The sequence below is a fragment of the Anopheles funestus genome, chromosome X (assembly GCF_943734845.2).
Source record: "Anopheles funestus chromosome X, idAnoFuneDA-416_04, whole genome shotgun sequence".
NCBI classification, from domain to species: domain Eukaryota; kingdom Metazoa; phylum Arthropoda; class Insecta; order Diptera; family Culicidae; genus Anopheles; species Anopheles funestus.
Window position 1 is genome coordinate 3,002,161 of NC_064597.1, and position 16,207 is coordinate 3,018,367.

Here is a 16,207-nt window from a genome sequence, read left to right on the forward strand (position 1 = left end):
TATTGCGCCCCCCTGTTTCGCCTCCCTGCCTTCACACAACAAAAAAAGCTCACAAAAACAACCTCTTTTCAACGAAACATAACCGGTACGCAAATGGGAAAAAGGGAAATGGAAGGTTACTGAAAGGAGGCACCAGAAGGTGGAAGGGAATAAAATAAAACCTTCTGCCACAAGGCTTAACGGTACCGGGGATGGTACGTTAATTGGAGCACTTGCCATGAATGCACTTCCTCAATGTCGGTGTGATGTGATGACGACAGGCGGAAGGGTCGAAATGGGGGTTTTTTGGAAAAGAAGGGAAAACTTTTTCCCACGCCGCATCTATTCCTTTCATTTCTGTTTTCTTTCACTTTTTTTTATTTTTTTTTTTTGTTCGAAAAAGCCAAGTGGCCCGGTCGGAGTGTTCATTTAGCATAATTTTTGAAAAGTAGCATCTAGCACCGACCGTCCCGCCCGGACGCTCTCTTACCTTAGTTGTCGGGAAACTGTGCCCTAAGAGTTTTGCTTTCGTCCACAAAACCCCGTAAAAGAGTCTCCAACGGGGTGCCAAACACGAGCGACATTTTCCTTCCACATTGCCTTACCATCCGCCGTTGGGTGCTGTTTTCTCTATTTTTTTTTTTTTGCAACCGGAAGTGAAGTGAAAACTTCCTAGAGTGCATTTGAATTTCAAACGGAAAGTTGCTATTTGATTTCGAGGCAGCTACTCCTTCGTTCTCTCTCTCTCTCTCGCTCCCTCCCTCTCTCTATCTTGCTGTAGATGCAGATTGTTTCACTTCCTTCCTCCCTTTCTAAAATCGTTTCCATTTTACTTTCCTTTTGTCAAACTCTCTGCCTCCCTCTCACCCACTCTTCCCCTCTTCCGCCTTTAATTCCCACATAGCCTAGCGTACGGTTTCGTTAGGCACTTCAAGCTAGAACGCACACTTCGTTCTCACCACACCCCAATCCACCCCCCTTTAAATCCCATTCGCTTCCCGTCAGGCTTCGTTAAACGGAAGCATCACTTCCTGTGGGGCTGCTTCACTTGCTTCACCCAAACAAAAAGTTAAGATGGAAGTGAATTTTGGTCATCAATGGCAACACTGTAACACACACACACACACATTGCGGTGTACAAAATCGAAAATTTAACGGGTAGTGGTTAGTAGCCGTTCGGTAGTACAAGAAAAGAGGGAGAAAGGTTTCATTTTTGCAAAAAGAAGCTCACCAACCGTGGCCGATCACGTTAAGGTTTCAGCAAAACGTTGATCTAAAACTATGTACGTTTTGCAGCATATTAAAAAGCAATGATTTGTTGAAGATTTATTGAAGAAACACGAACGTCCATCCATCGGTTCAAGAATAACAAAAAGAACACATACACAAGATATAGTGCGACAAAATAATAAGACCACCCTACATATCGGCGTAGGACTACACGACAGGGCCGAGTTTCACATCCCATCTGGGCTAATCCCCCGTACGCAGCACTAACCATCCTATCACTTTTGACGTTGTCTACATTTTCAACACTTTATTACATGATATAAGAGTGATAACATTGATGCGTCCACTAAAAAGCTTGACCAACTGTTCACCGTGCGATTGGCAAACTAAATTGTTTAATACTTACGTGAATAGAAAATTCATCCGACGATATTGTTTTCTACCCAAGAAAGACCCATTTGTGCTTCTGTATCTTCTGTATTTGTGTATGTGTGCTCTGTATAATAATGATAATCATCAATAATTCATGTAATACATATAATAAGTATGTCTCTAAGATTACAAATGAACCACATAACAGCAATTGATTTTATGCATATAAAATACACGTCCCGCAACGCATGATCACCGGTTCGTATCTTCATTCTACCTCATCCAGTCAAATTTCCAGTGAGCAATCCAGCAATCCAGTCAGCAATCCAGTTAACTTCCAAATTGCCGATTATGTATCCAAGGAGGGATCCATTTTTTAACCTGTATAGAATGTTAATATTCAGCTTGCCTTTATACGGTAACGCTGGCTTCTCAATGGCCGCATCGACTAGACTATAAACGTTAGCGGCCAAATAGTGGTGAATCGGACTAAATGTTGTCGTCAGTTGGTTTGTTGATGGTTCAGTAATGCGAATCACCCAATTCTCGAACACCTTTCGTGTGCTTTCCTGATAAATACTGACCACGATACTGTCTAGGAGCTTTTGGGAATGTAAGCCTGTAATTAGAAAAATACATCATACTTGTTAGTTGTTTGCGATATTGAAAGTTGATACCCGAATTACCTTCGCTGTCGAACAACGCCCAATCGATGAAATCCTTAATATGTTGATTGTCCGGTATCATTACCACCACTCCATGTACATCAGTCATCGTGTATGCTCCTACGTGGTCGTATCCACGAAAAAACAAAGCACTATAAATGCAGTACCCTGTATGAATAAAAAAGAAAAAGTCACATGTTAATAGATTGAATAGGCGTTACTGTTTTACTTTTTGAAAGTAATCCCCGGCGTATTTGTTCGTAAATTGTGCACTAATACCTGCCCCACCAGCTTAGGGCTTCCGAGAAGCTTGAGGGCTTCCGAGAATTGCCAGGATAGCAAATCCTGACGGACTTTCAAGGAGAAAGTCAGAAATGGCAGGCAAAGACACGTCTCTTGAGATAAGAAGAGGGCTTTTGTTTCGATAGGATCCGATCTGAACGGTACTGCCGTGTAAGATCGGTGCCGCAAACACATACAGCGCATGGCTGGAGGGAATTTGGAACGTGCGTTAACACGTGCGCTAAACACGGTTCACGAAACCCACGATCCCGGGCATCCGTTCCGTTCTTCTACAAAAACGCCCGAGAACGAATGTACGCTGATCGAGAACTTGGGATTGTAGACTCCACTTTGTTCCTAGCACAAATTATACAACCCCAATATGCCACCATCACGACCCTAAGTCGGCTTTTTTTGTTGAAATACTCACTCATCACTTCGCGCAGATTCTCCGCCGGCACTTCCGCTGAAATATTATACACCTTCATTGCTTCAGACTTTTGATGAACACAGAAAGAACTTTTCTTTTAGCACGCGTCGTCTGCACACCGAGAAGGTTCCGATTTCACACGCAGCTCTAAGCGGGAAAGTCACACACGCTTACCGTCTCACTTTGACACGTGCTAACAGCGTGTAACAAAAGGAAGAAAGAAGAAACCATAAAGAAACAACCAAGCACGTGCCATACCTTGTATGTAAGCACCTTGGTTTCTGTCCATGCTCGTCATGCTATCTCGCTTTCTCGTACGTTTGAATGTTTTGTGAGGCAGAGCGAGCACGAGGATGCTTTCGCTTGTGTGGGGTATGTGTGCGCTTGTACCATGGTATTATAAACGCATTTTATTTAGGACCACCTTTATTTTTTTTAAATAAAACCATTATTTTGTTTAACGGCTAAGTGTGACAATGTACAGGACATTACATGCAGATGGTGACAGATTGATTTACACATCAATGGTGTTTATGTTTTGGCTTTTGTGTTTAGGAGTTAAATAAGAAGGAACTGAACCGTAACCAATTTGGCGATAAGTTCGAAAAATTAACATCCGTCGGTGAGGTTATCAATGTGCAGAACTTTTTGGCCGAATCATGGATTGGTAATAACTGATAAAATAGTGCGCCGTAGCAGAAAATCCCACCTCAAATGACAATGTTTTCTCTCTCTTTCCAGCCACCGGCGTACGCCATAGAAAAGGGTGATAAAGTAATACAATTCGATTCAATCCGTGCCTCCAGCTTCGCTAGCAGTGTGAAGGAACGAAAAAGGATCATCCGTACCAATAATATGGGATCAACGGTAAAAAAATGTAAAACGGATGAGCTCATCGCTATTTATGTGGGAAAATATCTGGAAGAGTACGCACCATCCTACACTAAATTTGACATAATGTTAAGGAAACCAACATTTACTAGATATTGCCGACAAATTGAAAAATTGTCGATTTACTTTTAATTGTTTGTATTTGTTTTCACTACTTTTCAGCTAATGCAATAAATCGATTAGTAGCATTGTAATGAGGTTTTTTTTTTATGATTTTAGACACTCTGGACACCAGGTGCGGCATCCACGTATTTTTATTTTAGTCAATACACGAGACACCTTCAGCTCAAAACTTTAGACTAACGTCTGTTCCCCTAGCTGGGCCCTGTTTTATAAGAAATTTCTGCAAGCTTAGCCAAACGCGGTTCCCTCGATGTTGATCGTACACTTTTGCTAGCTGGTAGTGACGTTCCCATGGTTCCCATGGTTACTTCATCCATTCCTGAGGGTGTTCTTCCGGTTCTGGGGCTCGTGCTATCACTCGTTGCTACGGTGGCGACTCCTCGATGTGTCGTTGTTCGATGCTACCGTGGTGGTGACCCTTCGTTTTGGGTTCCAGGCTTGAAACATCAGCATCCTGTGTGTGATCGAATGAGTCAATCGGTGGTTGTGAGGTATACGTGTATCTACCTTCTGTGGCTGTGGTGTACGCTTAACGGTTCCTTCATTGTTCGCACTAGAGATGAGAATAACAACTCTTTTTAGTGAATGAACTCAGAGTGAATGAGTCGATATTAGGAGTCAGCTCGTTTAACGACTAATTTGAGAGTCACAAAAAAACCCGGCATAAACGTATAGGAGGACTAGGAGCGTTAGGACCTTGCAAAATTTTCATTTTTTTGATTTTTTTGATTTTTTCATTATTTTTCACTCTTTTTTTTATTTCAAGCATTACTTGAGTGAAAAGAACCTCATTGCAACCAATTGGCATTAAAATAAAACAATTTTATTTTTTTTGCAAAATTTCTTAAAAAAAACCTAAGGGGTAAGCCTTATGAAATTTTCGAGTTGAAATTTTTTTGAAATTTTTTTTTCGATTTTTTATTCTTTTTTTAGTTTAAAGCATTATTTGAGTGAAAAGAAACATATTGCAACAAATTTCCATTAAAATAAATCAATTCATAATTTTTTTCTAAATTTTCTAAAAAAAGGGTAAGGCTATAGCGCTAAGATATTTTCAAAATTATAGAATTTTTTTCTATACTGATGGAGCAAAATATTCATTCAGCTCGTTTGGGTCCAAGAAGAAGCCAAGAAGAGAGAGAGAGAGGTATTATTAAAGCTATCTCACATAAGCTACATAAAAGCTACTTTAAAGCTTAGTTCACGACGTTGAGGATGAGTCACAGCACTTCCATAGCTGGCAGGCATTTATTATCCTACCACCGACTTTAGTTTTTTCTTTCTCTGTCTCTCTCTCTCTCTCTCTCTCTCTCGCGAACCGTTCTTTTTGGCGAAACATCCAATCGGTGACCTCGTCAAACTAATTAGACTAATTCATCTGCCAGCTTGTTTGACCCTTAGTACGAACAAACTGATTCGACGCTTGGCAGGCCCATAAATTATTTTCTATCTATTTCTTTTTGCTTCTTTCTTTTACTATACCGATCAAGAGAGAGAGGGAGAAACACTAGCAAACAAACTTATTCGCACGTTCTTTCCCATACTATCGTCAAGTAGCAAAATTTGCTACTCCACTGCACGGTAGTAAGGCATGATGATGAGTTTCTCTCATTTTTCCCGCATGCAGTGCAGATCTTCCCATCCCGCTAAGGCAGCGCATCAAAAAGGATTCATACAGCGCAAAAAAAGGAAGCTAACATACATCCACCATTGCGTATGTTACCGATTCCTTGGAGGGGGAGGTTTAAGGGGAGAAACAAGAAATAAACCGCTAGGAAAATAAATCTTTTATTAGCTACACTCACGTCGAACACAATGCCAGCCCCGGTACACTTCCACTTTGCTGTGCGATGGTTTACCCCCGCCGCATAGAAAACTGAACTTACCCCCCGAAGGCAAAAGCAAATTGGCTGTCTTTCAACAGCCACATGAAGCAGAATGATTGAGTGGCTTCATCAGTTCTGTATATGCGTTAAATTAAGTAAATAATTGCATGTAGAATAGCGAAATTGTACAAAAATTCTACGAGAATTTCCATCGATTAAAGTACACCATTGCCTAACTATCAACTCTCTAACTCTTTTTTTACATTTATTCACAAAATATGCCATCATGCGAATGCCTGAAACAGTACAAATAACTATCCCTCGATGCTGGACATCGCTCCTTCGCAATCTCATCTTGTTCGCCCCCTCATCAACATCCATCCCTGAGCCGCATTCCTTCTACGCAGCGGTGGTATGTTGGTGCTCGTACGCATGGTATGCATGGTCTGTCTGAATGATGGAATTTCATCGTGATTTATGTCCGCCTCGAAATTAGCATTCGATAAAACTTACGGCTGCGTGCACAGCGTGGCATACGGTTTATTATCCTGTGCAATGTGTTAGCTTTCTTCAGCTTTCATCCCTTTTACCGTGTCTTGTCTTTCTAATCACGCTTATCTTCCTCTCCCTCCGCGAGATATTTTCTTGCTTGCTATATGTATCTATCGTTCCAGTTCAATTCCAGCTGGAGGTACATAAAACGGAGGTCAGCTTTGATGGGATCTCTGTCCCGATCGAATGGCATACAGTTAAATCTTTTGCCGACTGATGCACTTTTTTTATTGCTCGCTTACACTACTTGGAGTCTACTAGTGTTCGTCGCGAACAATTGAGCAAGTACAGTTTCATGACTAGCTATTCGAGCGCTGAAATATTTCGCAGCAATCTCGCAGATAGCACATCAACCGACAAAATATACAGTGTATGACACTAGGCTGTAAAAAATGGCATTGAGATAAATTAGTTTCATTAAGAGATAAATTCAGGTGCTCCCCAGTGTGTTAAATGGCGCCGGTCCCACATGACAGGACCGGGTATCACATCCCATCGGAACTAGTGTTGTGCTTAATGAATCTTCTGAATAGAATCGTTCATATGAATCTTCAGTGAAGAATCATTCAATTCATGAGTCGACTCCCAACAGATTCATGAATCTTTGAGGATTCATTAATCTTTGATGACTCAGGAACCTTTGATGATTCATGAATCGTCGAGGACTCATGGATCTTAAAGGATTCATGAATCTGAATGAAATATTTATGAATCTTTGACATTCAGATTCAGAATCATTCATTCAGTTCAAAGATTCATTCTGATTTATGAATCTGAATCAGATTTACCCAACACTCATCCGAACCGTTCCCTGATAGCAAGGACTGAGGCGTTACCTTTGAGGTCGTTAAGCCAACAAGAGAGACAGAGAGAAGAGATAAATTCAATTACAGATTCCCTATTTCCCTGAAAGCTTTATTGAGAACTCTTGTAAGTTAAAGTACCTGGCGCCTCCATATGTATTTTGGGAAACTTAAGAATTAGTTTTAGCCTTTAGCCTCCAGTTCAAACTATTCCACATCATCATACAACAATATTCTTACGATATGGAATTCTTCGTGCTTTCAGTTTCCATATTTTGATGTGATATGTTTAATATTCTGAGTCCTCCACATGTCGTTTGAAGCCGTCTCACTCCAATCCATCTCTGCATTGGAAGTATGTAACGTAACGTAACGTAACGCATCACTTACCTGCTGCTGGATACCATTCTGGCGGTGACTTAAGCACACAAACATTACCATATTAGTGGTTCAACTTACAGGTTACATGACGTACGACTGCTACAAGGTAATGCAACGTACGAACCCAAAAATCGAAAATCTGGACACTCCATTGCATAGTCTGTATAACACTTTGAGTTTATTTAAGTTATTGATTTTCTTTCTCGTTCATCACCAACCGTCCCTTCGCTTCACGCTGAAACAATTCGTGTGAGTGTGTATTTATATATATATGCGAGATTCGAACCGTGGTGGTGGTGCCTATATCCTTACCCATTTATAGTGGTTTACCAATTTTCACAACGATGTCTTGGGGGTTCACACATGTTCACACTATATGGATTGGGATTGTTTTTTTGTTTGGTTTAAATTTTCTTTTCTCTCTTTCTCTCTCTCTCTCTCTCTCTCTCTCTCTCTCTATCCCACTCCCTCTCTCTCTCTCTCGTCTGTACGATAATGGAATTGCCGTATATCTCTGCACAAAGGGATGACTATATGTATATATGAATATTTTCACCTGTTGCGCTGTGCGGGTTTCTGTCGTCCTTTCGTACGGTATTGCATCTGTCTGTTTCGGTGTTTCATTCTTTGCTATTTTATTAACGATATCTTATCTGCACTGTTTGCTGCTTGTTTCGTGTAGGGTGAGTAATATTACCTTTGCCGGCCAAAAAAACCGCACTGTACGGCTGCGGTTGAGAAACGCACTCAACGCAAAGCAACGCAGTGCAGGGAATACTGAACTGTCATTTGTAAGTGTGGTGTGTGTGTAGTTACGGCTACTGTAAGTATTTTTACTAGCTGCAGAAGAAATATATTTATGCTATTTCATTTTGCCTCTCTCTCTCTTTCTATCTCTCTCTCGCTCTCTCTCTCTCCTTCTCTCTTTATACCTGCCACCTGTTCTAGATCATCGAAGCCAACCGGGCCGCATCAAACAACATCCGAAGTGTGTGACTCTCACATATCTGCTCTGTATAGCGTCATATATATATATCTACTTTTGGTTTTCTCAGTTTCATTTATATATATATATAATATAGCTATGTATATATGTATATTGTTTTCGCATCCCGACACCCTTTTTTCTTAACTTGTGTTTTTTTTCACCCCATTAAGATGACTGTTTTCAAGCTATCTTCATTGCGCGATATTATCAGCGTTCTTTCGCTTTTTTTCCAGTTTACTGTTTTACTCTGCTTATTTTATACTGTTCTTTTTATAACTTTGCGGGTTTGTTTTCGTTTTGCTTCCGCTTTCTATTTCCCCATATCTGCCGCTAGGTTCATTTACCAATTTTCTTTTACCGATTAGCAATAGCATTTCTATATTAATCAACCATTATTACACGTACGTTGGTTTGCTTTTGTTTTTTGTTTTTGTTTTCTTTCATTTGCTTTTCTATATTTAGTTGTCATTTGGTTTATATTCACTACGGTTTTTTTTGTTCAATTAAGGTAAGTGTAATTTGTTTTTTTTCTTCTTCTTTTTAATGAACCATATATGCTTGCGTATATTCACTCCATGCTGCAGCGCATACCCGCCAAAGACGCTATCCTAATGTCTGTTCCAACAATAAACGTGCCCGGGCAATGGGGGAGGTTATAACGCTTCCAAATCATAACATAGCCATTCATTTCAACAAACAACGACTCAATCGTAGTATATAATTCAACGCATCAAGCATACCGCGTAAAACACACACTCTTTGCGCTCACTTATAACGTCACGGCACATTCTGTGGTCCAGTGCCCAAAAAGTTGGACAGCAAGCAAGGAAATGGTAGCCGGGATGAAAACTAAAAAAAAACCCACAACAACAAAATTGGCCAAATTTAAAGAACGATTTTTTTTCTCAATCACACCCGTAGCGTTAGGTAGCGTTTGTGGTCGCATGTTGTTAATTAAAAAGGAACGTGTACGAGAAGTTATCATCACTCAGTGATGGATGGCTTTCGGAATGTCTAATGATATGTTACCATACGAACCTAGGAATGCACTAACTGTCTAACTGATTGAAACCAGTTCAGTGGAATTGTAACGCCTAACGCCTAACGCCTGCTGGCAAGTACGGTGCCGAAAGGTCCTGCCGTAGCCCGCAAATTGGTCCGCTAATCCGAACCGAAACCAGCTAATCCGCACCAACTAAACTGCAGCTTAACAGTGTATATAACCGCGGATCGGGGGGGAGAAAGAAAGGGTCAGACAAGTTGGAGTATAGACAAAAAAAGCCCTCCTCAGTTACTAGCGTTACAATCTGTCACACCTGTCAACAATTCATTCCCTTTCTTACATCTGGGCCGGATTTTTGGTCATGAATTAGCTGCACGGCTATAGAACGCGGGTAATACTATGCGCGTAGCTTGAAGTTTAGTATTTATACTCATCACTCATACGCGTGGTACTAGAATGATACTCTGCTACTAAACGCGAAGCGTACGTGGAGGCCGATCCGAAATACAAGACCGACGTTCATACCTGTATGTACAGTGAGATGCTGCACCGTAACGCAGCATGATGAGTGCCTGAGAGCAGATGAGTGATTACAGTGGGACACATTGAAGAAGGGACGAGGGGGGAAAGCTGTCTAAATTATTGATAAATATTCCTAGCGCGTCGCACAAACAACCACGTTACGGGCCATCCTTCTTTCAGTCGTACGCGCACGTCCTCGTTTGTGGATGTATGTGTGCTGTGGGTGGCGTGGCGCTGTTGAATGCTTACATTCCCTAGTACTGCCTAATTAATATCTTACGCTGCAACACATTTCCACACAGACACACACATACACACATACATCCACACCGAAATAGCACTGACGTGCTGGTTCCGATAATGGCTGTAAAAGCTTAAGTATTGCTGCTGCTGACCTTAGCACGATTGTTTCTCGCTCATCTCAGACAGATACCGTCGTTCACTAACCAGCATTCAACGGGTCTTGGCAAACCAAACGAAACGAAGTAAGCATCCGGACAAACGATCGTTTTGTAATGCGGTTTGCATAACTGCAGGCATTTGCCTACCAAATGCCATATGCGTTACGCGGTGTTACACAGATCAATGTGACAGATCAATCCACTGACGTATTGCTAGTAGTTGTGTTTGTTCGATTTAACAAGCCTCGTCATGCTGTAGTACTCTAGGTTGACTGCGACACTAGGCGAGAAACAGTTACCTCTTTCTTTCTCCCACACACACACACACACTTGCCCTCAGCCTCTCTATCCTACCAGGTTCCTGTCTGTGTGTCGTTTATTGTCCAACTAATATAATTCAATAACAGCTATAAGTTACTATATTGTATGTAATGCGTATGCATCCGTATGCACACTTGTGTGTATCAATACATAGGAGTAGCTAGTATCCTTACGGGACTTGTCTCTGTGTGTGTGTGTTTATGTATTTGTTTGAGTATTTAGTAATATTATCTGTATCTATCCTTCCCCCATTAAACGGTCCTGAAACTGGTCAGAGCTGCTTTTGGTTGTTTTTTTTTAGTTCGAATCGGAATCAGAATCGCTCGGTGCGATTGGTGTGGTCGCCATAGGTTGCTCTTCCTGGATCGGTTGCTTCGAAACGGTGGTTGCCGCCAGATACGGATTCAACGACTCACCTGTAGTATGTTCGATACCAACACTGCATCAAGCGCGGAACGAAAAAGAAATATATAGATATTAGAATGCTTCCGTTCGTGAGACGCATGCTACATCTAAACCGTCCCTACTCACCGGTACTCGTGGCGGGCGAGATAGCGCACATACTTCTCCGGTGGTTCATCACTCTCCGAATCCTGCACGCTTACCGACCGGACCGTCGTATGGGACGCTTGCGTTGCGGGCATCGTAAACTCGACGTACGCGTACGGTGCCAGCTGCTCCGGGATCTGGTCAAAGCTGGTGAGGGCCATCCGACAGACAAGCTGATGCGTCGTGTACGCACCCTGGCCCTCCTTCGGCAGTCGTGGACATCGCCACACGATCGCACGATGATGATGTTCGTACTTTGCCTGCCCGGACGTAACCTCAATCAGTGACTCCTGCAGCGTATCGACCGTGCCGAGTATACGCTCGATACCCTTGATCTTGCCCGTACGCCGATGGGCCGATTTTACCGAACCATACCTGGGGAAAGAACGTACAGACCATTAATAACTAAATCTCGAAAGAATACTCGTAACTCGACGCTACCTAAAATGTTTCTCCACACGGAACAAATAGATCCAGCATTCGGGGATTGGAAAACGTATCGAAACATCCTCGCACGGTATCTGGCCGAGCTTGCGGGACGCAAAACCGGGCACGAGTACGTCCGCGCGCAGCTCCACCTTGTTGCCGGTCACGCACCAGGTCGCCTTCAGCTGTAGCGGCAGCTCGCGATTCTTTGGTGGTCGGATGCGGAAGCGCATCAGCTCGATGTAACACGCGTCCGGTGGCTTAAACTTGATTGTGCGGCTACGCTCGTACTCGTCCTGCTGGACGCAGGTGTGGAATTCGACCCCTTCCAGCCGGATCCATTCCTCCGTCACCACCGGTATGATGTCATGGCGACCGACCACTTCCTTACCCTGGCGCCACAGATCGTTCACACCGAGCTCAATGTCGGGCATGCCTGGAACGAGACGGTAGAGCATTACAACAAGAAGAACAACGACAACAAAATACAACAAACTTAGCCCACGTAACACATAATTCTAGATTAACTAATTTCTCTCTTGTGACAACTCTTTCGAAATTCTTAGACTAGTTATTTCTTGAGCCTCTCTGATCTACTGCCATCTTGCGCCACCTAAAAAGTTCCCTAAACATGACTCGTCTTGGGTTTTCTACTCCTTTGCTGGAATAGTTTAGCTTCTATCTCAATATTCACCACTATCTTGGACATATAGCACAAATTTCATCCCTCAGTATTCGAGCATTGAGCTCTTCAATGCAATCAGCAACAATCTAGTCGGTAACATACCAGTGAGAAAGGCGAGGAAGAACAACCGGACGCGTGCGATTTGCTTCAGCACGTGGCCTTCCGCGTCCTGTTCGACGTACAGCTCGTCCACCGCCGTCACCTGCACCTCCTCAGTCTTGTACGTCAGTGCACGATCCCGGTGCACGTTCATCTTGAACAGTGCCTCCTCGATGCACACGGAGAACTGCTTCATGTCCTCGTAGTTCATCGAGCCGAGCTTGAACAGCTGCGATATCTGGGGCGCATGTTCAACCGGTAGTCCGAGCTTCTTCAGATCGCTGCCGAGCTCCTTCACGCCCTGATAGTCACCCTGGATCGCGTACGCAGCAAACTGGCTCAGCTTGTTCGTCAACCGTTCCGCCTTGGTTACCTGGCCCGGCCGCACACCCGGTCGCTCCTTGTAGAACACATACTGCAGCTTTACGGTGAAGATCTTGCCGAAGTTATCATACTGCTGGGCACCTATCTCCGACACGGAGTAGCATGCCTGCAGTGGCAACTCTTGGAACGGTTCCTTATCGGTTGCCGCATTCAGCAGCTGTAGTACCGGACTATCACCCTGATACACCAACCGGATAAAAATTTTCTTCCAGAACCGCTGACCGGTGATCTTCTTCTTGTTCGGTTGGCGTAACTGCATCTCCCATCCATCACCATGGTAGATGACGCGCGGGAAATCTTCCAACGGTTGTGACACATCTTCGTCGAACAGTGGCGTCGGTGGTGTTTCCTGCGAGTCGGTACGCTCCAGTTGTGGTTCTAGTTGTTATGGAAGTAAAGTGAAGCTCACCATTACCCACCAATACCATTCTAAGTGATCAGTAACGGAATGTGTACTTACTGTCGGGAAGGCTAACAGGGATGGGTTCAGCTTCTTCACTACGCTCGAACGGATTCACACGCGGCGACGAGTCACCGGAGTAGATGGAAGCCGTCTGAGGGCTCTTGGGTGGTGGTGCTAATGCTAGCGCAGAATATTGCGTCTCCACGCCTTCTTTCGGTCTAATCACAACACTGAACTCTCGACCTTCGTCCGAATCGCGCGAATGTGATCTACCGAATGGTGTGCCCTGTTGAAATGAATTGAGGTTTTATCAATCTTGGAATATATGTTGATTGCGGTACTCTTGGCAGTGAAAAGGCATATTTCTACACCTCCGAGATGAGAGAGGGAAATGGCTTCCAGCCATATAAGTGTTTAGGTCTATACTACAAAAATTAGAAATTAAGAAGAGATATACTCAGTCATAGCGATTCTTGAACTTTGCAATTAATGATCAAATTTGAGGTGATGAAGATTCCAAGTCAATCTATTCGTAGGTCTCTCGTTGTTTTCCGAGAATCGATATTTCGAAATTATTAGAGCATGGCTAAGATGTATATCTCCCCTTGAGGAAAGTTTGGAAGACTCGCACAAGAACATACATTAGCAACGATACTTACCTCCGGAGCTGGTGGTGCTTGCATGCTCAGGAAAGGATCATCGAAACCATCGTCATTACCGAACCCATCACCCTTCGTATCGTCGAACCCACCACCGATGCTGCCCGGTGCACCCGTACCCCAGGCATCTCCGCCGAATGCATCCAGCTCGGCCACATGACCTCCACCACCGAGTTCACCGTCATCGAGAAAGATGTTTTCCGCACGTCCCGTCGCACCGGTTGCTAGTCCACCGACACCAACGCCGCCGGTTTGCTTACCCTCGAACTTGGCCGCGAACGAATCGAACGCATCCGGTTCGGGTTGGTGCGTTACCATCGTGTTGTTGTTGTTGGCCAGATTGGTCGCACCGAACAGTTCGTTTGCGTAGGCGAGCCCACTGTCAACAGGCGCCGCCGTTACCGGTTCCTCGTCGTCCACCATAGCGAAGGGATTCACCGTGGTGCTACCGTTCGTACCGCCCCCTATTAACTGATCCTGTAACGCTTCGCCGTAGTATTGCGTTACGGTACTAGCCGGTTCTTCGAACAGTGTCGTATGCGCTGGCTGTTGCTCCACATGATTGTAATCGATACCGTCGGTGTCGACTGGCATCGTAGGAACACCGGCAATCGGATCCTCCGATGCCGTATCCATCTCCATCTCCATCCCACCGTGTGGGGCACGATCGAGCGTCGGCAGGTTAACGATGCTACCCGACACGGAACTAGGAATGTTACCGGACGTTATATTCGATCCGGTCGGACTGTACTCCGACGATACCTCCGAACGCATCGCATCGCTCGGATCCGATGCCGGTGCCACCTCCAGCACGATTTCGGGTGACGGCTCCATGAAGCTTTCCGGCGCTGAAAGTTCCTCCGGCAGTAATTCCTCCTGCACGGGGACTTCCTCCTGCACGGCGACTTCCTGCGGTGGAGGCTGCTGCTGTTGCACGATTGCCGGTGGTGGAGGCTTCGGAGGTGGTACCGCGACGGGTGCCGCTGGTACCGCGGTCGGTACGGTCGCTAAGGGTTGCACCACGGTAGCGAGATTTTCCGCCAAGTTCGGCACGAAGGCAGCCTCCGGTCCAGCACCGGTTGCTGCCGACATACCGCCGAGCAGATCGTCCAGATCGTCGCTGAGCAGATCCGGTTGGGAGGGTCGCGGTGCCATTGCGGCCGTGGTCGGTTGTGCCGGCTGTGAGAACAGTGACAGGATGTCTTCCTTCGTTTTCGGCGCGGGTGGTTTAGGAGGGGCCGCCGGTTTCGGGGCCGGGCCCGTACCGAACAGATCGAACAGGTCCGGTTCCTGTGCCGTTGCCACCGGCTGTGGATTAACCGGTGAGGATGCTAGCGAACTTTTCGGCGGTGCCGGCCGTGGTGGTGGTGGTCTCGGGCGGGGTGGTTTCTGCACGGGCGTTACGGTGTCACCCATCGTTGGTTCGTCCGCAAACGGATTGTCACCGGTGGTGGAGCCCGGATCACCGGTACTGCCCGACATCAGGTCACCGAAATCACCTGGCGTCGGACTGGGCGAATGCAGATCGCGCATCGACACCGGACTGGGCGTACGCGTAACCGGTATCTTCTGCAGCAGATTCGTGCTGGTCTGGTCAAGCTGATCCGCGATCGAGCTGATCAACTGTTGGGTGGCGTGCGAAGGTGGTATCGGACGTGGCGGTACCGGTTTGTGCGGTCTGGCACCACCGCGCGAGAGTTCGTCCTCGCTCGAGTACAACCCAGCAGCACCGTCCGGATCCATCAGTGCGGCCGTAGTGTTCGAACCTAAATGCAAGTGCGTTGGCTTCGGTATGATTAGATCATCCTCTTCGTTGATTGTGGTGTGGAAGAAGTTAGCGTTAGCGCCACCGTTCGGTGCACCAGCCGTACCCATCGTTTGGTCCGGCAAACCACCCGTAACACCAGTAGCTGCCGCTGTCGACGTCATGATCTGATCGCTCGCGAGAAACAGTTGGGCACCGGACGTTACCACGACCGGATCACCGCCACCGAACAGATCCATCGCGGCAGTAACGGCCATCGGCATATCCTCATCGCCACCACCACCACCAAAGTCGGCGAACGGGTTACTTCCTCCGCCCTGCGCCAGGAACGGATTGTCCGACTCGTCCGCAGCAGGGCCATCGTCCCCAAACAGAAACGGGTTCGGTGTTGGATCACTGCCGGCTAGCGGCTCATCATCCATCAGAAACGGGTTCGCCATTGTCGGATTTGACGATTTAAATGCGCGC

At 45.3% G+C, this 16,207-nt stretch overlaps 1 protein-coding gene across 1 annotated transcript; it reads right to left on the bottom strand.

Moving 5' to 3' along the window:
• Nucleotides 1-7,690: 7,690 nt before the first annotated feature.
• On the bottom strand, nt 7,691-16,179 carry LOC125762511 (protein stoned-B). The gene is made up of 6 exons (XM_049424675.1): nt 13,975-16,179; nt 13,373-13,601; nt 12,532-13,290; nt 11,760-12,180; nt 11,301-11,693; nt 7,691-11,208 (listed from the first exon to the last, which is right to left on the bottom strand). Exons 1-6 carry the CDS (start codon nt 16,177-16,179, stop codon nt 11,067-11,069), a joined length of 4,149 nt encoding a protein of 1,382 aa, XP_049280632.1. The 3' UTR covers nt 7,691-11,066.
• Between the last annotated feature and the right edge of the window lie 28 nt (nt 16,180-16,207).